General features: G+C 40.9%; 1 protein-coding gene across 2 annotated transcripts; it reads right to left on the reverse strand.

The window, feature by feature from the left end:
* Positions 1 to 1899: 1899 nt before the first annotated feature.
* LOC124004102 (uncharacterized protein PB18E9.04c-like) lies at positions 1900 to 24823 on the reverse strand. Of its 2 annotated transcripts, none has more exons than XM_046312890.1 (8): positions 24720 to 24823; positions 5814 to 5935; positions 5509 to 5573; positions 5158 to 5360; positions 4825 to 4993; positions 2929 to 3096; positions 2726 to 2796; positions 1900 to 2635 (listed from the first exon to the last, which is right to left on the reverse strand). In XM_046312890.1, exons 1-8 carry the CDS (start codon positions 24811 to 24813, stop codon positions 2526 to 2528), a joined length of 1002 nt encoding a protein of 333 aa, XP_046168846.1. In that variant the 5' UTR covers positions 24814 to 24823; the 3' UTR covers positions 1900 to 2525. The 2 variants fall into 2 exon arrangements, with proteins under 2 accessions (XP_046168846.1, XP_046168844.1); XM_046312888.1 differs by lacking the exon at positions 24720 to 24823 and adding an exon at positions 6603 to 9956.
* Between the last annotated feature and the right edge of the window lie 1284 nt (positions 24824 to 26107).

Here is a 26107-nt window from a genome sequence, read left to right on the forward strand (position 1 = left end):
CGACCTTCTTTTCAAAATGGTTGACGAAGTCATCTGCAGAGAGGGAGGAGGGGGGGGGAGGGGGCGGAGGATTCAGGAGGGAGGAGAAGGTGGCAAAGAGCTTCCTAGGGTTAGAGGCAGATGCTTGGAATTTAGCGTGGTAGAAAGTGGCTTTAGCAGCAGAGACAGAGGAGGAAAATGTAGAGAGGAGGGAGTGAAAGGATGCCAGGTCCGCAGGGAGGCGAGTCCCTCTACTTCCAATACTCTGTAGGCTATCAGCCGTAATGCCCAGAGTGAATTAACGGGAAAGGGATACCTGTCCCTCTACTTCCAATACTCTGTAGGCTATCAGCCGTAATGCCCAGAGTGAATTAACGGGAAAGGGATACCTGTCCCTCTACTTCCAATACTCTGTAGGCTATCAGCCGTAATGCCCAGAGTGAATTAACGGGAAAGGGATACCTGTCCCTCTACTTCCAATACTCTGTAGGCTATCAGCCGTAATGCCCAGAGTGAATTAACGGGAAAGGGGGATACCTGTCCCTCTACTTCCAATACTCTGTAGGCTATCAGCCGTAATGCCCAGAGTGAATTAACGGGAAAGGGATACCTGTCCCTCTGCTTCCAATACTCTGTAGGCTATCAGCCGTAATGCCCAGAGTGAATTAACGGGAAAGGGATACCTGTCCCTCTACTTCCAATACTCTGTAGGCTATCAGCCGTAATGCCCAGAGTGAATTAACGGGAAAGGGGGATACCTGTCCCTCTACTTCCAATACTCTGTAGGCTATCAGCCGTAATGCCCAGAGTGAATTAACGGGAAAGGGATACCTGTCCCTCTACTTCCAATACTCTGTAGGCTATCAGCCGTAATGCCCAGAGTGAATTAACGGGAAAGGGGGATACCCGTCCCTCTACTTCCAATACTCTATAGGCTATCAGCCGTAATGCCCAGAGTGAATTAACGGGAAAGGGGGATACCCGTCCCTCTACTTCCAATACTCTATAGGCTATCAGCCGTAATGCCCAGAGTGAATTAACGGGAAAGGGGATACCCGTCCCTCTACTTCCAATACTCTGTAGGCTATCAGCCGTAATGCCCAGAGTGAATTAACGGGAAAGGGGGATACCTGTCCCTCTACTTCCAATACTCTGTAGGCTATCAGCCGTAATGCCCAGAGTGAATTAACGGGAAAGGGATACCTGTCCCTCTACTTCCAATACTCTGTATGCTATCAGCCATAATGCCCAGAGTGAATTAACGGGAAAGGGATACCTGTCCCTCTACTTCCAATACTCTGTAGGCTATCAGCCGTAATGCCCAGAGTGAATTAACGGGAAAGGGGGATACCCGTCACTTGTACAACTGAATGCATCTCTGAATCAGAGAGGTGCGGGTGGCTGCTATAATTAACATCCACTTCAACAGTACCCAGGGAACAGTGGGTTAACTGCCTTGCCCAGAACAACATATTTTTACCTTGTCAGCTCAGGGATTCAATCCAGCAACCTTTCAGTTACTGGCCCAACGCTCTAACCAACAGGCTACAAGCAACAGCTCTTCAAACATTGGCAATAACGCTAAATGTCATGCAACTGAACACTGCATGATGTGAACTGAACCTATTGCATGATGTGAACTGAACCTATTGCATGACATTATTGCCAACACATTCAAAGAGAAAACAGTTTTTATTTGTGTTCTTTGTTATACTGTTATTTTATTATTGATGCTCTTCCCTAACTTTCTGAAAGCACATGCAGTTGTCCTTGGAAAAAAGGATGTGTGCTCCCCCTAGCGCACATAGGTTGTAATTGCCACATGATATTAGATAAATATTAAAATATTACATTCCATTTAAAGATGTGAAGAATGGAAGAAAAGGACGCAGATGATTCATCTCGCCGTTTATTTAAATATTTGTCAAATTAAAATATATATGTGAACCCAAAGCCCAGAAGTGACATATTACACTTAGTCAACAGATGTAACATACACATCTAATACTCATACAGGGTCGTCTTTAATGCCAGGAAATTGTTCATCTAGATCTCATTCTATTTATCAAGTCCTCAAAGGACAGTAGTGTGTAGCCTTTATGCTTCTGAATTCCAGTAAAATAGCTGCAGTACAAAATTAATTTGATTCACAATGATTATGCATATTATAAAGAATAATTATTCATGGTTAAACGTTTTAGGCAGCTTGAATACTTTATTCTGTGTTATTTTGAAGAAAATCTATTATTGTTCACCTGAGAAAACATTTTGGATAATCATATCACTTAAAATGTCAACATTAGTATTCATTAAAATAGAGAATCATAAACAGCTGGTGCTCTAGACTGTGAAAGTAATTACATGTAAATACTTGTTATTATAACATATAGAGAGGTGTGATGTTTTAGTGTAGATACTATATTTTATATTTACTGCCAAGAATTACTGGATGTAATTTTTCATTCATAGCAAAGATTGTAAGATAGGACAAATATGAAAGACATGAAACAACAGAAATTACAGTATAATGCCTGTAAATGTACATTTTATGTTGTGTCAACATTGTCAAGATGCAGGCTGAATACTCCTGGGCAGCCTTCGTCAACTAAATCAGTATTTGTGTAGACTGGTGAACTGCCATGGTACGGACCAAGGTCTAAAATCAAAATGAAAACAAATGAGTGTTATAGAAAGTATAATATTCTGGTTGTCAGTCATTGGGACATAGAGGCAGAGATGAGCATACCTCTTTGTGTGAAGTCAAAAAAGTCCTCTTTGAGAGACATCAGTCTTCTGGCAGGTGGCTTGTCAATGTTCCTGAGTTATAAAAAAACATTTTTTAAACCATAAAATGATATTCCTTACACAGATTGCATCTAATTTACTTCAAATCAAGGAATAAGTTGCATGGCATACAAGAATATGCCTGTATTGTGTTATGATACCCACCATCGTCCCCCACGGTTCCTTCGCAGGACCACGATAACCACGATGAGAACAAGTATGAGGAGGATGCCTGCCCCCAGCGCACCAAAGAGTGCAGCATAGAAACCTCTTCCCTTGCGGAAGCGCTCACACTGGGGTCCATCATACTGCTCCAGGGAAGACTCATAGCACCTTTGTCAAACAGTGAGGGGGATATGATGCATACTGCTCCAGCATTTATGTTTCAACATTTCATTTGGTTACATTTAATTAACTGAAATTACTTTGTAACATTGTGTAACACAATTTAACATGTACCAAAATCCCAGCACTACATACAGTGCCTTGGGAAAGTATTTAGACCCCTTGACTTTTTCCAATTGTATGTTACAGCCTTATTTTAAAATGGATACAAACAAAAAGTCCTCAGCAATCTACATACAATACCCAGTAATGACAAAGCGAAAACAGATTTTTCGAGAAAAAAACACATAAAAAAAAACAGAAATACCTTCTTTACATACATTTTCAGAACCTTTGCTATGAGTCTCGAAATTGAGCTTGGGTGCATCCTGTTTCCATTGATCATCCTTGAGATGTTTCTACAACTTGAATGGAGTCCACCTGTGGTAAATTCAAATGATGATAATTTGGAAATACACACGCCTGTCTATATAAGATCCCACAGTTGACAGTGCACGTCAGAGCCAAAACCAAGCCATGAGGTCGAAGCAATTGTCCATAGAACTCGAGACAGGATTGTGTCGAGGCACAGATCTGGGGAAGGGTAGCAAAACATTTCTGCAGCATTGAAGGTCCCCAAGAACACTTTGGCCTCCATCATTCTTAAATGTAAGAAGTTTAGAACCACCAAGACTCTTCCTAGATCAATCAGGGGAGAAGGCCTTGACCAAGAACCCGATGGTCACTCTGACAGAGCTCTAGATTTACTCTGCGGAGATGGGAGAACCTTCTAGAAGGACAACCATCTCTGCAGCACTCCACCAATCAGGCCTTCATGGTAGAGTGGCCAGACAGAAGCCTCAGTAAAAGGCACATGACAGCCCGCTTGGAGTTTGCCAAAAGTCACCTAAAGACTCTGACCATGAGATTCAAGATTCTCTGGTCTGATGAAACCAAGATTTAAACTCCTGGCCTGAATGCCAAGCGTCACGTCTGGAGGAAACCTGTCACCATCCCTACGGTGAAGCATGGTGGTGGCAGCATCATGCTGTGGGGATGTTTTTCAGCGGAAGGGACTGGGAGACTAGTCAGGATAGAGGGAAAGATGAACATATCAAAGTACAGAGAGATCCTTGATAAAAACCTACTCCAGAGTGCTCAGGACCTCAGGCTGGGACGAACGTTCACCTTCCAACAGGACAACGACCCTAAGCACACAGCTAAGACAACGCAGGAGTAGCTTCGGGGAAAGTCTCTGAATGTCCTTTAGTGGCCCACCAGAGCCTGGACTTGAAACCGATCAAACATTTCTGGAGAGACCTGAAATTAGATGTCTAGCAACGCTCCCCATCCAACCTGACAGAGCTTGAGAGGATCTGCAGAGAGGAATGCAGGTGTGCCAAGCTTGTAGCGTCACGCTGTCATTGTAAATAAGAATTTGTTCTTAACTGACTTAATAAATACATTTTTTAAAGACCCAAGAAGACTCAAGGCTGTAATCGCTGCCAAAGATGAGTAAACGGTCTGAATACTTATGTAAATGTGGTATTTTTAAAAACCAGAGTTTTTGCTTTGTCATGAGGTATTGTGTGTAGTTTGATGAGGGAAAAAAACAATGTAATCCATTTTAGAAAAGGTTTGTAATGTAACAAAATGTGGAGAAAGTAAAGGGGTCTCAATACTTTCTGAATGCACTTTATCAGATTGAATCAATTCTGAAAACAAATAGGGTCTTACAGACAAATAGGTCCACTTTGAACATTATTAAAGCATTCTCCGTGTCTATGACAGTAGTCTGGATACTGTTTACAAGGCCCCACACACTTCCAGCTGCCATCAGAGAGCTCTTCTGTGTAGTTGGCAAAACCCAGACGACAGGCCACAAATGACCTCAAATCTGCAATATCTGATTAGAAAACAATTCCCCATCAAATGTACTCTCATGTCTCTACTAAATTCAATAAAGTTTGATTTGACAATGTTTTCAAACAAAATGAAACTATTTACAATTTACAAATACAAAAAAACATTATGCCTGATACATGTTTTTAACTGCCACACATTACTTACTCCTTATTTCCATTGGTTGGAAGGTAATGTTGGTAATCTGGATTCGCACATTTTCAAATGCTTGACTGATGATCATTAGGTTATCTGTGTTGTTCAAGATATTCCTAAGTATGGGTTCCAGTTCATTGTTGAGGAAATCAATTTGGGATGCATTGTTGGGATAGGTGTATTCCGCTATGCTCTCTGCAACAATACTTCCAGGTCTAGAAGAATAGACATAAATCGCATTTCGAGAGTTCAACAGTTGATTAATATAATAGGAATTTGATTTGCAGTATTTAAGTGTATTTTATTCGTGTTTGTTTAATTAAACTTCTTAGATGTTTGAGTTTTGAAAATATAATAACCTACTTTAGATTAATGACTTTTACATCTTTAAAATTGTGTGGATCTGCTCTCCTGCAGAGAGCACTAAGCTGAAAAACAGAAAGAAAAAATATACATTTGATATATTTCACTTTACTTTGATCCTGTAAAAAATGGTGTATCAAGAAGCCATTTTAGGCCTATGTGTTATTGTAACTACTTCTTTATTCAATAACAAATGATACCTTATTGCATTAGTGTTCAGTTGTTCACATATATTACTGTACCATTACACATTTATGAATAATGCTTTTACAAAATCACACAACATTAAAAAACATATTGCATACCTCCTTAATCAAAGTTTTGATTAATATTTGGGACTTGCTGGAGTTCATATTTTCATACTCAGTCTCAAATTCCCTCATAATCCTCAAAGAGACATTTGCCTTTCTGGTTGGTACTGCCTTATCTGCAAAGAAACGCATGCCTACGTAAGTACAAACATACAGAGAATCCCCTTTTGTTATTAGTAAATTGAGGGCAGTGAAGAAGGGCTTGATTCAATCCATATCGCCAAAGTTCAGCGCTACAGGATGATGAAAGACCATGTTCCTATCCGCTTTTTTTTCATGGTAAATGCTTGCCTGACAACTCACCCTGAATTGAATTCTGCTGCTCTATCGACCGCTACACGTATTCAATCTGAAACTGACATACTAGAAATCGTTGGATTGTCTCTAATAAATCTAACTAGTCGGAGTATCAAAGTTGATAACGTCATCGTGGAAAGTTTTTAATGTCATTGTGGATAAGAAACTTCAGTTGGCTGGAGTGATGTGGATGGGTAGCAAGGCAAAGTAAATGTCAATCAGAAATGACCTTTACATTTCCACACGGATTGAATCGAGCCCTAAGTTTAATGGGTCTGCCATTGGTGCAAAAGGTCTCGTCCTTCTATGTCAAGTTAAAACCACACATCTATGGGTTCATGATAGCGTCAATCATTCCTGATGAAACATTAGTTAATTAGTTCATGCAGAGGTGACATTCAGCTTTACTTGTTAAACAACATTGACCAATATATTTTTGACTTGTCATGTAGAGGCTAAGGAATTATAATGAAAAGGAAAACTCACCAAAGGAAACTGTGATGACATTACTTCCATAAATACACAAATCTCCAAAAGTGGAGTCAGAGCAATGGCACTGACATAAGCCAAGAGTGTCATTGAAAGAACAAGGAGCACCATGACAGTGACAGTCCTCTTCATTACACTGATGACTTGTAGATATTGTTGTGAATGTCGTAAGGATAACATTTGAGGTTGAACTGTGGGCTGGTGTTGACTGACTGTCGGCCTGTGTATGCACAATTGTGGTCATTGTCTCGCTTTGCGTTGACGGTCTCCTTTCTGTGGTCGGATCTGGAATCATTATCATGGGTGTGGTAAATCCAGATGAGGAAGTGGTATCTAAAGTGGAGGTGGAAAATGCTGATTCACTTGTCTTTTTCAAGTGTCTAGTTGTGAATGATGTGGAAAGGCCATATCCAGTGGTTGCCACAGCGGAAGAAATGTCAACAGTGGTTTGTGACATTCCTGAAGTTGACAATTTGTTGGTGGTTGGACTGTTGTCTTCAGTTATTTGAGACTCCATTGTGGTAGGGATTGATGTGCTTTGGGTTTGATTTACAGTTACGTCTTGTCCTGTAATAATAGGTGAGGATGTTATATGTGTAGTGGAGGGGGTCGGCAATGATTCAGTTGTTGTCGGAGAGTTTGTAGTTGTGAATGGTGTCGACACACTACTTTCTGGGGTTGAGACCATATCTGTCATTTCCATTGAAGTTTGCCTTGTACTTGTGGACCCAATGTTTTCACTTGTCATCTCTGTTGAAGATATTTCCAAAGTTGATTGTGACAAACTTGATGTTGACAATCTATTGTTGGTTGGACTCGTTTGTTGAGTCCTTTGAGACTCCATTGAGGTGGGGATTGGTGTGTTTTGGGTTTGCGTTGCAGTTCCGTTTTCTGTTGTAATAAGAGGTTGGAAGGTTATGTCTGTAGTGGAGGAGGACGTCACTGATTCCATTGTCTTTGTGGAGTTTGTAGTTGTGAATGGTGTGGAAAGATTTTCTTCTGCAGTTGAGACCACAGCTGTACTTTCCATTGACGATTGGCTTGTTCTTGTTGACCTGTGTTCTCCAGTAGCCATTTCAGCTGAAGACATTTCCAAAGTGGATTGTGACATACCCGATGTTGACAATATGTTGGTGGTTGGACTGTTGTACTCAGTTGTTTGCGACTCCATTGGGGTTGTGATGGTTGTGCTTTGGGTTTGATTTACAGTTACGTCTTGTCCTGTAATAACAGGGTAGGATGTTACATGTGTAGTGGAGGGTGACTTCAATGATTCAGTTGTCTTGGGGGAGTTTGTAGTTGTGAATGGTGTAGAAATATGATCTTCTGCAGTTGAGACCACAGCTGTACTATCCAATGAAGGATGTCTTGTGGAACCATGTTCTTTAGTAGACATCTCAATTGAAGACATCTCCGAAGTGGATTGTGACATTCCTGAAGTTGACAATTTGTTGGTGGTTGGACTGTTGTCTTCAGTTATTTGAGACTCCATTGTGGTAGGGATTGATGTGCTTTGGGTTTGATTTACAGTTACGTCTTGTCCTGTAATAATAGGTGAGGATGTTATATGTGTAGTGGAGGGGGTCGGCAATGATTCAGTTGTTGTCGGAGAGTTTGTAGTTGTGAATGGTGTCGACACACTACTTTCTGGGGTTGAGACCAAATCTGTCATTTCCATTGAAGTTTGCCTTGTACTTGTGGACCCAATGTTTTCACTTGTCATCTCTGTTGAAGATATTTCCAAAGTTGATTGTGACATACTTGATGTTGACAATCTATTGTTGGTTGGACTCGTATGTTGAGTCCTTTGAGACTCCATTGAGGTGGAGATTGGTGTGTTTTGGGTTTGCGTTGCAGTTCCGTTTTCTGTTGTAATAAGAGGTTGGAAGGTTATGTCTGTAGTGGAGGAGGACGTCACTGATTCCATTGTCTTTGTGGAGTTTGTAGTTGTGAATGGTGTGGAAAGATTTTCTTCTGCAGTTGAGACCACAGCTGTACTTTCCATTGACGATTGGCTTGTTCTTGTTGACCTGTGTTCTCCAGTAGCCATTTCAGCTGAAGACATTTCCAAAGTGGATTGTGACATACCCGATGTTGACAATATGTTGGTGGTTGGACTGTTGAACTCAGTTGTTTGCGACTCCATTGGGGTTATGATGGTTGTGCTTTGGGTTTGATTTACAGTTACGTCTTGTCCTGTAATAACAGGGTAGGATGTTATATGTGTAGTGGAGGGTGACTTCAATGATTCAGTTGTCTTGGGGGAGTTTGTAGTTGTGAATGGTGTAGAAATATGATATTCTGCAGTTGAGACCACAGCTGTACTATCCAATGAAGGATGGCTTGTGGAACCATGTTCTTTAGTAGACATCTCAATTGAAGACATCTCCGAAGTGGATAGTGACATTCCTGAAGTTGACAATTTGTTGGTGGTTGGACTGTTGTCTTCAGTTATTTGAGACTCCATTGTGGTAGAGATTGATGTGCTTTGGGTTTGATTTACAGTTACGTCTTGTCCTGTAATAATAGGTGAGGATGTTATATGTGTAGTGGAGGGGGTCGGCAATGATTCAGTTGTTGTCGGAGAGTTTGTAGTTGGGAATGGTGTCGACACACTACTTTCTGGTGTTGAGACCATATCTGTCATTTCCATTGAAGTTTGCCTTGTACTTGTGGACCCAATGTTTTCACTTGTCATCTCTGTTGAAGATATTTCCAAAGTTGATTGTGACATACTTGATGTTGACAATCTATTGTTGGTTGGACTCGTATGTTGAGTCCTTTGAGACTCCATTGAGGTGGAGATTGGTGTGTTTTGGGTTTGCGTTGCAGTTCCGTTTTCTGTTGTAATAAGAGGTTGGAAGGTTATGTCTGTAGTGGAGGAGGACGTCACTGATTCCATTGTCTTTGTGGAGTTTGTAGTTGTGAATGGTGTGGAAAGATTTTCTTCTGCAGTTGAGACCACAGCTGTACTTTCCATTGACGATTGGCTTGTTCTTGTTGACCTGTGTTCTCCAGTAGCCATTTCAGCTGAAGACATTTCCAAAGTGGATTGTGACATACCCGATGTTGACAATATGTTGGTGGTTGGACTGTTTAACTCAGTTGTTTGCGACTCCATTGGGGTTGTGATGGTTGTGCTTTGGGTTTGATTTACAGTTACGTCTTGTCCTGTAATAACAGGGTAGGATGTTATTTGTGTAGTGGAGGGTGACTTCAATGATTCAGTTGTCTTGGGGGAGTTTGTAGTTGTGAATGGTGTAGAAATATGATCTTCTGCAGTTGAGACCACAGCTGTACTATCCAATGAAGGATGGCTTGTGGAACCATGTTCTTTAGTAGACATCTCAATTGAAGACATCTCCGAAGTGGATTGGGACATTCCTGAAGTTGACAATTTGTTGGTGGTTGGACTGTTGTCTTCAGTTATTTGAGACTCCATTGTGGTAGGGATTGATGTGCTTTGGGTTTGATTTACAGTTACGTCTTGTCCTGTAATAATAGGTGAGGATGTTATATGTGTAGTGGAGGGGGTCGGCAATGATTCAGTTGTTGTCGGAGAGTTTGTAGTTGGGAATGGTGTCGACACACTACTTTCTGGTGTTGAGACCATATCTGTCATTTCCATTGAAGTTTGCCTTGTACTTGTGGACCCAATGTTTTCACTTGTCATCTCTGTTGAAGATATTTCCAAAGTTGATTGTGACATACTTGATGTTGACAATCTATTGTTGGTTGGACTCGTATGTTGAGTCCTTTGAGACTCCATTGAGGTGGAGATTGGTGTGTTTTGGGTTTGCGTTGCAGTTCCGTTTTCTGTTGTAATAAGAGGTTGGAAGGTTATGTCTGTAGTGGAGGAGGACGTCACTGATTCCATTGTCTTTGTGGAGTTTGTAGTTGTGAATGGTGTGGAAAGATTTTCTTCTGCAGTTGAGACCACAGCTGTACTTTCCATTGACGATTGGCTTGTTCTTGTTGACCTGTGTTCTCCAGTAGCCATTTCAGCTGAAGACATTTCCAAAGTGGATTGTGACATACCCGATGTTGACAATATGTTGGTGGTTGGACTGTTTAACTCAGTTGTTTGCGACTCCATTGGGGTTGTGATGGTTGTGCTTTGGGTTTGATTTACAGTTACGTCTTGTCCTGTAATAACAGGGTAGGATGTTATTTGTGTAGTGGAGGGTGACTTCAATGATTCAGTTGTCTTGGGGAGTTTGTAGTTGTGAATGGTGTAGAAATATGATCTTCTGCAGTTGAGACCACAGCTGTACTATCCAATGAAGGATGGCTTGTGGAACCATGTTCTTTAGTAGACATCTCAATTGAAGACATCTCCGAAGTGGATTGTGACATTCCTGAAGTTGACAATTTGTTGGTGGTTGGACTGTTGTCTTCAGTTATTTGAGACTCCATTGTGGTAGGGATTGATGTGCTTTGGGTTTGATTTACAGTTACGTCTTGTCCTGTAATAATAGGTGAGGATGTTATATGTGTAGTGGAGAGGGTCGGCAATGATTCAGTTGTTGTCGGAGAGTTTGTAGTTGTGAATGGTGTCGACACACTACTTTCTGGTGTTGAGACCATATCTGTCATTTCCATTGAAGTTTGCCTTGTACTTGTGGACCCAATGTTTTCACTTGTCATCTCTGTTGAAGATATTTCCAAAGTTGATTGTGACATACTTGATGTTGACAATCTATTGTTGGTTGGACTCGTATGTTGAGTCCTTTGAGACTCCATTGAGGTGGAGATTGGTGTGTTTTGGGTTTGCGTTGCAGTTCCGTTTTCTGTTGTAATAAGAGGTTGGAAGGTTATGTCTGTAGTGGAGGAGGACGTCACTGATTCCATTGTCTTTGTGGAGTTTGTAGTTGTGAATGGTGTGGAAAGATTTTCTTCTGCAGTTGAGACCACAGCTGTACTTTCCATTGACGATTGGCTTGTTCTTGTTGACCTGTGTTCTCCAGTAGCCATTTCAGCTGAAGACATTTCCAAAGTGGATTGTGACATACCCGATGTTGACAATATGTTGGTGGTTGGACTGTTTAACTCAGTTGTTTGCGACTCCATTGGGGTTGTGATGGTTGTGCTTTGGGTTTGATTTACAGTTACGTCTTGTCCTGTAATAACAGGGTAGGATGTTATATGTGTAGTGGAGGGTGACTTCAATGATTCAGTTGTCTTGGGGGAGTTTGTAGTTGTGAATGGTGTAGAAATATGATATTCTGCAGTTGAGACCACAGCTGTACTATCCAATGAAGGATGGCTTGTGGAACCATGTTCTTTAGTAGACATCTCAATTGAAGACATCTCCGAAGTGGATAGTGACATTCCTGAAGTTGACAATTTGTTGGTGGTTGGACTGTTGTCTTCAGTTATTTGAGACTCCATTGTGGTAGAGATTGATGTGCTTTGGGTTTGATTTACAGTTACGTCTTGTCCTGTAATAATAGGTGAGGATGTTATATGTGTAGTGGAGGGGGTCGGCAATGATTCAGTTGTTGTCGGAGAGTTTGTAGTTGGGAATGGTGTCGACACACTACTTTCTGGTGTTGAGACCATATCTGTCATTTCCATTGAAGTTTGCCTTGTACTTGTGGACCCAATGTTTTCACTTGTCATCTCTGTTGAAGATATTTCCAAAGTTGATTGTGACATACTTGATGTTGACAATCTATTGTTGGTTGGACTCGTATGTTGAGTCCTTTGAGACTCCATTGAGGTGGAGATTGGTGTGTTTTGGGTTTGCGTTGCAGTTCCGTTTTCTGTTGTAATAAGAGGTTGGAAGGTTATGTCTGTAGTGGAGGAGGACGTCACTGATTCCATTGTCTTTGTGGAGTTTGTAGTTGTGAATGGTGTGGAAAGATTTTCTTCTGCAGTTGAGACCACAGCTGTACTTTCCATTGACGATTGGCTTGTTCTTGTTGACCTGTGTTCTCCAGTAGCCATTTCAGCTGAAGACATTTCCAAAGTGGATTGTGACATACCCGATGTTGACAATATGTTGGTGGTTGGACTGTTTAACTCAGTTGTTTGCGACTCCATTGGGGTTGTGATGGTTGTGCTTTGGGTTTGATTTACAGTTACGTCTTGTCCTGTAATAACAGGGTAGGATGTTATTTGTGTAGTGGAGGGTGACTTCAATGATTCAGTTGTCTTGGGGGAGTTTGTAGTTGTGAATGGTGTAGAAATATGATCTTCTGCAGTTGAGACCACAGCTGTACTATCCAATGAAGGATGGCTTGTGGAACCATGTTCTTTAGTAGACATCTCAATTGAAGACATCTCCGAAGTGGATTGGTGACATTCCTGAAGTTGACAATTTGTTGGTGGTTGGACTGTTGTCTTCAGTTATTTGAGACTCCATTGTGGTAGGGATTGATGTGCTTTGGGTTTGATTTACAGTTACGTCTTGTCCTGTAATAATAGGTGAGGATGTTATATGTGTAGTGGAGGGGTCGGCAATGATTCAGTTGTTGTCGGAGAGTTTGTAGTTGGGAATGGTGTCGACACACTACTTTCTGGTGTTGAGACCATATCTGTCATTTCCATTGAAGTTTGCCTTGTACTTGTGGACCCAATGTTTTCACTTGTCATCTCTGTTGAAGATATTTCCAAAGTTGATTGTGACATACTTGATGTTGACAATCTATTGTTGGTTGGACTCGTATGTTGAGTCCTTTGAGACTCCATTGAGGTGGAGATTGGTGTGTTTTGGGTTTGCGTTGCAGTTCCGTTTTCTGTTGTAATAAGAGGTTGGAAGGTTATGTCTGTAGTGGAGGAGGACGTCACTGATTCCATTGTCTTTGTGGAGTTTGTAGTTGTGAATGGTGTGGAAAGATTTTCTTCTGCAGTTGAGACCACAGCTGTACTTTCCATTGACGATTGGCTTGTTCTTGTTGACCTGTGTTCTCCAGTAGCCATTTCAGCTGAAGACATTTCCAAAGTGGATTGTGACATACCCGATGTTGACAATATGTTGGTGGTTGGACTGTTTAACTCAGTTGTTTGCGACTCCATTGGGGTTGTGATGGTTGTGCTTTGGGTTTGATTTACAGTTACGTCTTGTCCTGTAATAACAGGGTAGGATGTTATTTGTGTAGTGGAGGGTGACTTCAATGATTCAGTTGTCTTGGGGGAGTTTGTAGTTGTGAATGGTGTAGAAATATGATCTTCTGCAGTTGAGACCACAGCTGTACTATCCAATGAAGGATGGCTTGTGGAACCATGTTCTTTAGTAGACATCTCAATTGAAGACATCTCCGAAGTGGATTGTGACATTCCTGAAGTTGACAATTTGTTGGTGGTTGGACTGTTGTCTTCAGTTATTTGAGACTCCATTGTGGTAGGGATTGATGTGCTTTGGGTTTGATTTACAGTTACGTCTTGTCCTGTAATAATAGGTGAGGATGTTATATGTGTAGTGGAGAGGGTCGGCAATGATTCAGTTGTTGTCGGAGAGTTTGTAGTTGTGAATGGTGTCGACACACTACTTTCTGGTGTTGAGACCATATCTGTCATTTCCATTGAAGTTTGCCTTGTACTTGTGGACCCAATGTTTTCACTTGTCATCTCTGTTGAAGATATTTCCAAAGTTGATTGTGACATACTTGATGTTGACAATCTATTGTTGGTTGGACTCGTATGTTGAGTCCTTTGAGACTCCATTGAGGTGGAGATTGGTGTGTTTTGGGTTTGCGTTGCAGTTCCGTTTTCTGTTGTAATAAGAGGTTGGAAGGTTATGTCTGTAGTGGAGGAGGACGTCACTGATTCCATTGTCTTTGTGGAGTTTGTAGTTGTGAATGGTGTGGAAAGATTTTCTTCTGCAGTTGAGACCACAGCTGTACTTTCCATTGACGATTGGCTTGTTCTTGTTGACCTGTGTTCTCCAGTAGCCATTTCAGCTGAAGACATTTCCAAAGTGGATTGTGACATACCCGATGTTGACAATATGTTGGTGGTTGGACTGTTTAACTCAGTTGTTTGCGACTCCATTGGGGTTGTGATGGTTGTGCTTTGGGTTTGATTTACAGTTACGTCTTGTCCTGTAATAACAGGGTAGGATGTTATTTGTGTAGTGGAGGGTGACTTCAATGATTCAGTTGTCTTGGGGGAGTTTGTAGTTGTGAATGGTGTAGAAATATGATCTTCTGCAGTTGAGACCACAGCTGTACTATCCAATGAAGGATGGCTTGTGGAACCATGTTCTTTAGTAGACATCTCAATTGAAGACATCTCCGAAGTGGATTGTGACATTCCTGAAGTTGACAATTTGTTGGTGGTTGGACTGTTGTCTTCAGTTATTTGAGACTCCATTGTGGTAGGGATTGATGTGCTTTGGGTTTGATTTACAGTTACGTCTTGTCCTGTAATAATAGGTGAGGATGTTATATGTGTAGTGGAGGGGTCGGCAATGATTCAGTTGTTGTCGGAGAGTTTGTAGTTGGGAATGGTGTCGACACACTACTTTCTGGTGTTGAGACCATATCTGTCATTTCCATTGAAGTTTGCCTTGTACTTGTGGACCCAATGTTTTCACTTGTCATCTCTGTTGAAGATATTTCCAAAGTTGATTGTGACATACTTGATGTTGACAATCTATTGTTGGTTGGACTCGTATGTTGAGTCCTTTGAGACTCCATTGAGGTGGAGATTGGTGTGTTTTGGGTTTGCGTTGCAGTTCCGTTTTCTGTTGTAATAAGAGGTTGGAAGGTTATGTCTGTAGTGGAGGAGGACGTCACTGATTCCATTGTCTTTGTGGAGTTTGTAGTTGTGAATGGTGTGGAAAGATTTTCTTCTGCAGTTGAGACCACAGCTGTACTTTCCATTGACGATTGGCTTGTTCTTGTTGACCTGTGTTCTCCAGTAGCCATTTCAGCTGAAGACATTTCCAAAGTGGATTGTGACATACCCGATGTTGACAATATGTTGGTGGTTGGACTGTTTAACTCAGTTGTTTGCAACTCCATTGGGGTTGTGATGGTTGTGCTTTGGGTTTGATTTACAGTTACGTCTTGTCCTGTAATAACAGGGTAGGATGTTATTTGTGTAGTGGAGGGTGACTTCAATGATTCAGTTGTCTTGGGGGAGTTTGTAGTTGTGAATGGTGTAGAAATATGATCTTCTGCAGTTGAGACCACAGCTGTACTATCCAATGAAGGATGGCTTGTGGAACCATGTTCTTTAGTAGACATCTCAATTGAAGACATCTCCGAAGTGGATTGTGACATTCCTGAAGTTGACAATTTGTTGTTGGTTGGACTGTTGTCTTCAGTTATTTGAGACTCCATTGTGGTAGGGATTGATGTGCTTTGGGTTTGATTTACAGTTACGTCTTGTCCTGTAATAATAGGTGAGGATGTTATATGTGTAGTGGAGAGGGTCGGCAATGATTCAGTTGTTGTCGGAGAGTTTGTAGTTGTGAATGGTGTCGACACACTACTTTCTGGGGTTGAGACCATATCTGTCATTTCCATTGAAGTTTGCCTTGTACTTGTGGACCCAATGTTTTCACTTGTCATCTCTGTTGAAGATATTTCCAAAGTTGATTGTGACAAACTTGATGTTGACAATCTATTGTTGGTTGGACTCGTTTGTTGAGTCCTTTGAGACTCCATTGAGGTGGGGATTGGTGTGTTTTGGGTTTGCGTTGCAGTTCCGTTTTCTGTTGTAATAAGAGGTTGGAAGGTTATGTCTGTAGTGGAGGAGGACGTCACTGATTCCATTGTCTTTGTGGAGTTTGTAGTTGTGAATGGTGTGGAAAGATTTTCTTCTGCAGTTGAGACCACAGCTGTACTTTCCATTGACGATTGGCTTGTTCTTGTTGACCTGTGTTCTCCAGTAGCCATTTCAGCTGAAGACATTTCCAAAGTGGATTGTGACATACCCGATGTTGACAATATGTTGGTGGTTGGACTGTTGTACTCAGTTGTTTGCGACTCCATTGGGGTTATGATGGTTGTGCTTTGGGTTTGATTTACAGTTACGTCTTGTCCTGTAATAACAGGGTAGGATGTTATTTGTGTAGTGGAGGGTGACTTCAATGATTCAGTTGTCTTGGGGGAGTTTGTAGTTGTGAATGGTGTAGAAATATGATCTTCTGCAGTTGAGACCACAGCTGTACTATCCAATGAAGGATGTCTTGTGGAACCATGTTCTTTAGTAGACATCTCAATTGAAGACATCTCCGAAGTGGATTGTGACATTCCTGAAGTTGACAATTTGTTGGTGGTTGGACTGTTGTCTTCAGTTATTTGAGACTCCATTGTGGTAGGGATTGATGTGCTTTGGGTTTGATTTACAGTTACGTCTTGTCCTGTAATAATAGGTGAGGATGTTATATGTGTAGTGGAGGGGGTCGGCAATGATTCAGTTGTTGTCGGAGAGTTTGTAGTTGGGAATGGTGTCGACACACTACTTTCTGGTGTTGAGACCATATCTGTCATTTCCATTGAAGTTTGCCTTGTACTTGTGGACCCAATGTTTTCACTTGTCATCTCTGTTGAAGATATTTCCAAAGTTGATTGTGACATACTTGATGTTGACAATCTATTGTTGGTTGGACTCGTATGTTGAGTCCTTTGAGACTCCATTGAGGTGGAGATTGGTGTGTTTTGGGTTTGCGTTGCAGTTCCGTTTTCTGTTGTAATAAGAGGTTGGAAGGTTATGTCTGTAGTGGAGGAGGACGTCACTGATTCCATTGTCTTTGTGGAGTTTGTAGTTGTGAATGGTGTGGAAAGATTTTCTTCTGCAGTTGAGACCACAGCTGTACTTTCCATTGACGATTGGCTTGTTCTTGTTGACCTGTGTTCTCCAGTAGCCATTTCAGCTGAAGACATTTCCAAAGTGGATTGTGACATACCCGATGTTGACAATATGTTGGTGGTTGGGCTGTTTAACTCAGTTGTTTGCGACTCCATTGGGGTTGTGATGGTTGTGCTTTGGGTTTGATTTACAGTTACGTCTTGTCCTGTAATAACAGGGTAGGATGTTATTTGTGTAGTGGAGGGTGACTTCAATGATTCAGTTGTCTTGGGGGAGTTTGTAGTTGTGAATGGTGTAGAAATATGATCTTCTGCAGTTGAGACCACAGCTGTACTATCCAATGAAGGATGGCTTGTGGAACCATGTTCTTTAGTAGACATCTCAATTGAAGACATCTCCGAAGTGGATTGTGACATTCCTGAAGTTGACAATTTGTTGGTGGTTGGACTGTTGTCTTCAGTTATTTGAGACTCCATTGTGGTAGGGATTGATGTGCTTTGGGTTTGATTTACAGTTACGTCTTGTCCTGTAATAATAGGTGAGGATGTTATATGTGTAGTGGAGAGGGTCGGCAATGATTCAGTTGTTGTCGGAGAGTTTGTAGTTGTGAATGGTGTCGACACACTACTTTCTGGGGTTGAGACCATATCTGTCATTTCCATTGAAGTTTGCCTTGTACTTGTGGACCCAATGTTTTCACTTGTCATCTCTGTTGAAGATATTTCCAAAGTTGATTGTGACAAACTTGATGTTGACAATCTATTGTTGGTTGGACTCGTTTGTTGAGTCCTTTGAGACTCCATTGAGGTGGGGATTGGTGTGTTTTGGGTTTGCGTTGCAGTTCCGTTTTCTGTTGTAATAAGAGGTTGGAAGGTTATGTCTGTAGTGGAGGAGGACGTCACTGATTCCATTGTCTTTGTGGAGTTTGTAGTTGTGAATGGTGTGGAAAGATTTTCTTCTGCAGTTGAGACCACAGCTGTACTTTCCATTGACGATTGGCTTGTTCTTGTTGACCTGTGTTCTCCAGTAGCCATTTCAGCTGAAGACATTTCCAAAGTGGATTGTGACATACCCGATGTTGACAATATGTTGGTGGTTGGACTGTTGTACTCAGTTGTTTGCGACTCCATTGGGGTTATGATGGTTGTGCTTTGGGTTTGATTTACAGTTACGTCTTGTCCTGTAATAACAGGGTAGGATGTTATTTGTGTAGTGGAGGGTGACTTCAATGATTCAGTTGTCTTGGGGGAGTTTGTAGTTGTGAATGGTGTAGAAATATGATCTTCTGCAGTTGAGACCACAGCTGTACTATCCAATGAAGGATGGCTTGTGGAACCATGTTCTTTAGTAGACATCTCAATTGAAGACATCTCCGAAGTGGATTGTGACATTCCTGAAGTTGACAATTTGTTGGTGGTTGGACTGTTGTCTTCAGTTATTTGAGACTCCATTGTGGTAGGGATTGATGTGCTTTGGGTTTGATTTACAGTTACGTCTTGTCCTGTAATAATAGGTGAGGATGTTATATGTGTAGTGGAGAGGGTCGGCAATGATTCAGTTGTTGTCGGAGAGTTTGTAGTTGTGAATGGTGTCGACACACTACTTTCTGGGGTTGAGACCATATCTGTCATTTCCATTGAAGTTTGCCTTGTACTTGTGGACCCAATGTTTTTACTTGTCATCTCTGTTGAAGATATTTCCAAAGTTGATTGTGACAAACTTGATGTTGACAATCTATTGTTGGTTGGACTCGTTTGTTGAGTCCTTTGAGACTCCATTGAGGTGGGGATTGGTGTGTTTTGGGTTTGCGTTGCAGTTCCGTTTTCTGTTGTAATAAGAGGTTGGAAGGTTATGTCTGTAGTGGAGGAGGACGTCACTGATTCCATTGTCTTTGTGGAGTTTGTAGTTGTGAATGGTGTGGAAAGATTTTCTTCTGCAGTTGAGACCACAGCTGTACTTTCCATTGACGATTGGCTTGTTCTTGTTGACCTGTGTTCTCCAGTAGCCATTTCAGCTGAAGACATTTCCAAAGTGGATTGTGACATACCCGATGTTGACAATATGTTGGTGGTTGGACTGTTGTACTCAGTTGTTTGCGACTCCATTGGGGTTGTGATGGTTGTGCTTTGGGTTTGATTTACAGTTACGTCTTGTCCTGTAATAACAGGGTAGGATATTATTTGTGTAGTGGAGGGTGACTTCAATGATTCAGTTGTCTTGGGGGAGTTTGTAGTTGTGAATGGTGTAGAAATATGATCTTCTGCAGTTGAGACCACAGCTGTACTATCCAATGAAGGATGGCTTGTGGAACCATGTTCTTTAGTAGACATCTCAATTGAAGACATCTCCGAAGTAGATTGTGACATTCCTGAAGATGACAATTTGTTGGTGGTTGGACTGTTGTCTTCAGTTATTTGAGACTCCATTGTGGTAGGGATTGATGTGCTTTGGGTTTGATTTACAGTTACGTCTTGTCCTGTAATAATAGGTGAGGATGTTATATGTGTAGTGGAGAGGGTCGGCAATGATTCAGTTGTTGTCGGAGAGTTTGTAGTTGTGAATGGTGTCGACACACTACTTTCTGGTGTTGAGACCATATCTGTCATTTCCATTGAAGTTTGCCTTGTACTTGTGGACCCAATGTTTTCACTTGTCATCTCTGTTGAAGATATTTCCAAAGTTGATTGTGACATACTTGATGTTGACAATCTATTGTTGGTTGGACTCGTTTGTTGAGTCCTTTGAGACTCCATTGAGGTGGAGATTGGTGTGTTTTGGGTTTGCGTTGCAGTTCCGTTTTCTGTTGTAATAAGAGGTTGGAAGGTTATGTCTGTAGTGGAGGAGGACGTCACTGATTCCATTGTCTTTGTGGAGTTTGTAGTTGTGAATGGTGGGGAAAGATTTTCTTCTGCAGTTGAGACCACAGCTGTACTTTCCATTGACGATTGGCTTGTTCTTGTTGACCTGTGTTCTCCAGTAGCCATTTCAGCTGAAGACATTTCCAAAGTGGATTGTGACATACCCGATGTTGACAATATGTTGGTGGTTGGACTGTTGAACTCAGTTGTTTGAGACTCCATTGGGGTTGTGATGGTTGTGCTTTGGGTTTGATTTACAGTTACGTCTTGTCCTGTAATAACAGGGTAGGATGTTATTTGTGTAGTGGAGGGTGACTTCAATGATTCAGTTGTCTTGGGGGAGTTTGTAGTTGTGAATGGTGTAGAAATATGATCTTCTGCAGTTGAGACCACAGCTGTACTATCCAATGAAGGAAGGCTTGTGGAACCATGTTCTTTAGTAGACATCTCAATTGAAGACATCTCCGAAGTGGATTGTGACATTCCTGAAGTTGACAATTTGTTGGTGGTTGGACTGTTGTCTTCAGTTATTTGAGACTCCATTGTGGTAGGGATTGATGTGCTTTGGGTTTGATTTACAGTTACGTCTTGTCCTGTAATAATAGGTGAGGATGTTATATGTGTAGTGGAGGGGGTCGGCAATGATTCAGTTGTTTTCGGAGAGTTTGTAGTTGTGAATGGTGTCGACACACTACTTTCTGGTGTTGAGACCATATCTGTCATTTCCATTGAAGTTTGCCTTGTACTTGTGGACCCAATGTTTTCACTTGTCATCTCTGTTGAAGATATTTCCAAAGTTGATTGTGACATACTTGATGTTGACAATCTATTGTTGGTTGGACTCGTTTGTTGAGTCCTTTGAGACTCCATTGAGGTGGAGATTGGTGTGTTTTGGGTTTGCGTTGCAGTTCCGTTTTCTGTTGTAATAAGAGGTTGGAAGGTTATGTCTGTAGTGGAGGAGGACGTCACTGATTCCATTGTCTTTGTGGAGTTTGTAGTTGTGAATGGTGGGGAAAGATTTTCTTCTGCAGTTGAGACCACAGCTGTACTTTCCATTGACGATTGGCTTGTTCTTGTTGACCTGTGTTCTCCAGTAGCCATTTCAGCTGAAGACATTTCCAAAGTGGATTGTGACATACCCGATGTTGACAATATGTTGGTGGTTGGACTGTTGAACTCAGTTGTTTGAGACTCCATTGGGGTTGTGATGGTTGTGCTTTGGGTTTGATTTACAGTTACGTCTTGTCCTGTAATAACAGGGTAGGATGTTATTTGTGTAGTGGAGGGTGACTTCAATGATTCAGTTGTCTTGGGGGAGTTTGTAGTTGTGAATGGTGTAGAAATATGATCTTCTGCAGTTGAGACCACAGCTGTACTATCCAATGAAGGAAGGCTTGTGGAACCATGTTCTTTAGTAGACATCTCAATTGAAGACATCTCCGAAGTGGATTGTGACATTCCTGAAGTTGACAATTTGTTGGTGGTTGGACTGTTGTCTTCAGTTATTTGAGACTCCATTGTGGTAGGGATTGATGTGCTTTGGGTTTGATTTACAGTTACGTCTTGTCCTGTAATAATAGGTGAGGATGTTATATGTGTAGTGGAGAGGGTCGGCAATGATTCAGTTGTTGTCGGAGAGTTTGTAGTTGTGAATGGTGTCGACACACTACTTTCTGGGGTTGAGACCATATCTGTCATTTCCATTGAAGTTTGCCTTGTACTTGTGGACCCAATGTTTTCACTTGTCATCTCTGTTGAAGATATTTCCAAAGTTGATTGTGACAAACTTGATGTTGACAATCTATTGTTGGTTGGACTCGTATGTTGAGTCCTTTGAGACTCCATTGAGGTGGGGATTGGTGTGTTTTGGGTTTGCGTTGCAGTTCCGTTTTCTGTTGTAATAAGAGGTTGGAAGTTTATGTCTGTAGTGTAGGAGGACGTCACTGATTCCATTGTCTTTGTGGAGTTTGTAGTTGTGAATGGTGTGGAAAGATTTTCTTCTGCAGTTGAGACCACAGCTGTACTTTCCATTGATGATTGGCTTGTTCTTGTTGACCTGTGTTCTCCAGTAGCCATTTCAGCTGAAGACATTTCCAAAGTGGATTGTGACATACCCGATGTGGACAATATGTTGGTGGTTGGACTGTTGTACTCAGTTGTTTGCGACTCCATTGGGGGTGTGATGGTTGTGCTTTGGGTTTGATTTACAGTTACGTCTTGTCCTGTAATAACAGGGTAGGATGTTATTTGTGTAGTGGAGGGTGACTTCAATGATTCAGTTGTCTTGGGGGAGTTTGTAGTTGTGAATGGTGTAGAAATATGATCTTCTGCAGTTGAGACCACAGCTGTACCATCCATTGACGGATGGCTTGTGGAACCATGTTCTTTTGCAGTCCTCTGAATTGAATATATTTTCAAAGTGGATTGTGACATAACTGATGTTGACAATATGTTGTTGGTTGAACTCATGTGTTTAGTTGTTTGAAACTCCATCGAGTCAGGGACTGAAGTGCTTTGTGTTGATTTTGCAGTTATGATATCCTGACCAAGTTCAATGTTTTTTGATGTTAAAAATGTTTCTTGGCTGTTCAATGAAACCTTTGATTGTGTCACGTCGCTTGTGGTTGGCATTGTTGTTGACAAGAGGTCTCCAGTAGATGTGGAGTGTGTGACTTGGACTCTCCTTTCTGTCATTTCTCCACTTAGATCTTTTGAAGTGTGTTGAAGACTCGTGGTCATTCTAGACATGTTTGATTCATTGGTTAATGTGGAGGTGATAAGGTTTGTTGCGGAGGTTGAAATTGTAAATGTTTTTGGTGGCCGCTCCTCTGTTGTGGAAAACTCAGTGTTCTTTGTCTGTCCAGTTGTGGTTTGTGGATTTTTTTCTGTGGGTCTCAGCTTTTTATTTGTAACTTCAGGTGGGGATGTTATGTCTATAGGGGAGGGGGGTTTCACTGATTCAGTTTTCTTTGTAGATTTTGTAGCTGTGAATGATGTTGCTAGGGACGCAGTTGTACTTTCCTCTGAAGATTGGTTTGATCTTGTGGAACCATGTTTAGTAGTTGTGTTCTTTGAAGAATTGTCCACCGTGGATTGTCCAGACTCAATTGAGGTAGGAATTGGTGTGCTTTGGGTTTGTGTTGGAGTTACATCTTGTTGTGTATTTTTTGAAAGGTTTATAGAACGAGATAATTCATTCCCAATGATTGTAAAATTATTTCCAGACTGTTTCATTCCATTTTTTTCCCCAAATGTCCAAAGATTCTTCCCTGTGGAATCTGAGTGAGCTTGTCTTTTTGAATATTGATCTGGTAAAAAAATGTAAAGAAAACACTTTTTCATAATTTCTCTGTAGAATGTTTACATTTGTTTCATTTCACAATTGCCTCTTTGGCTTATTTCAACATTCCAAAATATTCCAAATGAACATTTAAACTTTATGAATTCAAAATGTCTTAAAAAATACAAATCTAATACATATTTTCTTTATTTATCTGTTATTTTACCAGGTAAGTTGACTGAGAACACGTTCTCATTTACAGCAACGTCCTGGGGAATAGTTACAGCGGAGATGAATGAGCCAATTGTAAACTGGAGACTATTAGGTGACCACGATGGTTTGAGGGTCAGATTGGGAATTTAGCCAGGACACCGGGGTTAACACCCCTACTCTTACTATAAGTGCCATGGGATCTTTAATGACCTCAGAGAGTCAGGACACCCATTTTAACATCCCATCCAAAAGATGGCACCCTACAGTGTCCCCAATCACTGCCCTGGGGCATTGGAATATTTTTAGACCAGAGGAAAGAGTGCCTCCAACACCACTTCCAGCAGCATCTGGTCTCCCATCCAGGGACTGACCAGGACCAACCCTGCTTAGCTTCAGAAGCAAGACAGCAGTGGTATGCTGCTGGCAAATATATATGAATATGTAAAGACAAAAACAGCTAATATTTTGTTGCAATGTGTACTAACACTGCATTTACTCTCTATCTACCAATATAACTCAATTCTCAGCTGAGCTGTATTTAGTAGAAAGTAACTTTAATGAAAATTCATTTCTTAATTAAATAATCATTTTAAAAAATGCATATTTGTCTATTTTCAGCATACAGGTGATAAATAATTGTATGTGTAGTGTTCACTACTCAGTAAGCATCATATTAACAATCTGTGTCAAATTGATGAGACATTAAGTAATAACATAACTATTAAATTAATGCTTAATGTAAAATCATCAAATAAAACAGGCTTCAATCTGACGAAGGATAAACATTTCACCCCCGTCAGTTACAGGCAGAAGCCATAGAAAATACACATGAATAGCTCAGATACATTATTCCACATTTTCAATATGTATAATATTTCTTATGTTTTCAATATTTACATTACTCTACTTTTTATCTCCACATTAGCATTGTCAATGTTAATATTTTGTTTCATGAGGTAAAGCATTGATTTTTTTCATGTGCGAAATGTATGAACTTACCTATTGTGACAAATATACTTATCATTATGATGGTAAGGATTATAGAGTATGATAAAAGCCTTCTCCCTACTATGTGTCTCAGGATGCCCCACATATTTTCGGTCTTGTAATAGTCTCTCAGTCAAGAGATATTTAGAAAAAGGTCAGCCAAAATCCAGTTAATTGTTTCAAGTCTGAGTAGTTTTGAAGTGCGCCTTTGAAATATTTCCCACAGGGTTTCCCAAACACTTCAATCTCAATGCGCAGTAATACTCTGAACGCAGGCAGTAATGATTTATCTACTGCAATTGTATTGCAGTTGTGTTTTGACACTGATTTATAAATCAGTTAGAGGTCTATTGTAAGTGTCATAAGCAATAGGCTACCAAGTAGTTGGCTGAGTTAGGTATTCATTTAGTGCACACCCTAGACAAATTTAAATGGTTTAGACTTGGACTTCCTCATCTTGGAGCTCCTTGCCATTTAGTCACACCCTCTACATCTATTTCCGTAAGAAAGGTCAGTATAGGTAGTACAAAGAGTGGGGGCCAGATTCAGATTTGTCAATAAAGAGAGTATGAGACTTAAGAATAATGCCACTGAAGTCAATTCAACGTCTATTAAACGACGTGGAACAACTTTGATTCCACCAGTGTGTGCCCAGTGGGTTAGATAGTTTGAAAGAGGAGAAGAGGGTTCATTAAAGATTCAAAAGGTCTCTTCAAAAAGACAATTCAAACACCATTTCCAAAATAAGATTGTCATGTTGTGTGTATAGGTGGCAGGTAAGTCAGGCGCAGGAGAATCAAACTTGGTATAATGGAGTAGTTTAATAACGTGAAACAAAAACTCCAAAACCAAAGTACATAATAAAATAAATGTGGGTACAAGAACCCGTACCCAATAAACAATCTCTGACAAGGACATGAGGGGAAACAGAGGGTTAAATACACAACATAATAATGAATGGGATTGAAACCAGGTGCGGAGGAAGACAAGACAAAACCAATGGAAAATTAAACATGGATCAATGATGGCTAGAAGACAGGTGACGTTGACCGCCGAGCATCGCCCGAACAGGGGGAGGCATCGACTTTGGGCTAAGTCGTGACAAAGATATTTCTTTGGGATATTGTCCCGGTTGCCTTGCACTTATTTTTATACAAAAGTGTACGCTTTGAGAAATTCCTCAGGCTGTTGCTAAAATCAGTTAATGTGTAGACAACAATCAAGTTGAAAATCTTAGTCCACAAATCCAGATCAATGTAGAAATCTTCATTCATCATGTATACCAAAAGCACAATCTTTGAATACAAAATATCCACCAAATTATCACACCTGCTGGACTATAAATTACAGACAAAAGTGCCAAGAGTGTGCCTTTGGAGCAAGCTCCAATGTTAAGGAAT

The sequence above is a fragment of the Oncorhynchus gorbuscha genome, linkage group LG18 (assembly GCF_021184085.1).
Source record: "Oncorhynchus gorbuscha isolate QuinsamMale2020 ecotype Even-year linkage group LG18, OgorEven_v1.0, whole genome shotgun sequence".
In the NCBI taxonomy this organism is placed as follows: Eukaryota; Metazoa; Chordata; class Actinopteri; order Salmoniformes; family Salmonidae; genus Oncorhynchus; species Oncorhynchus gorbuscha.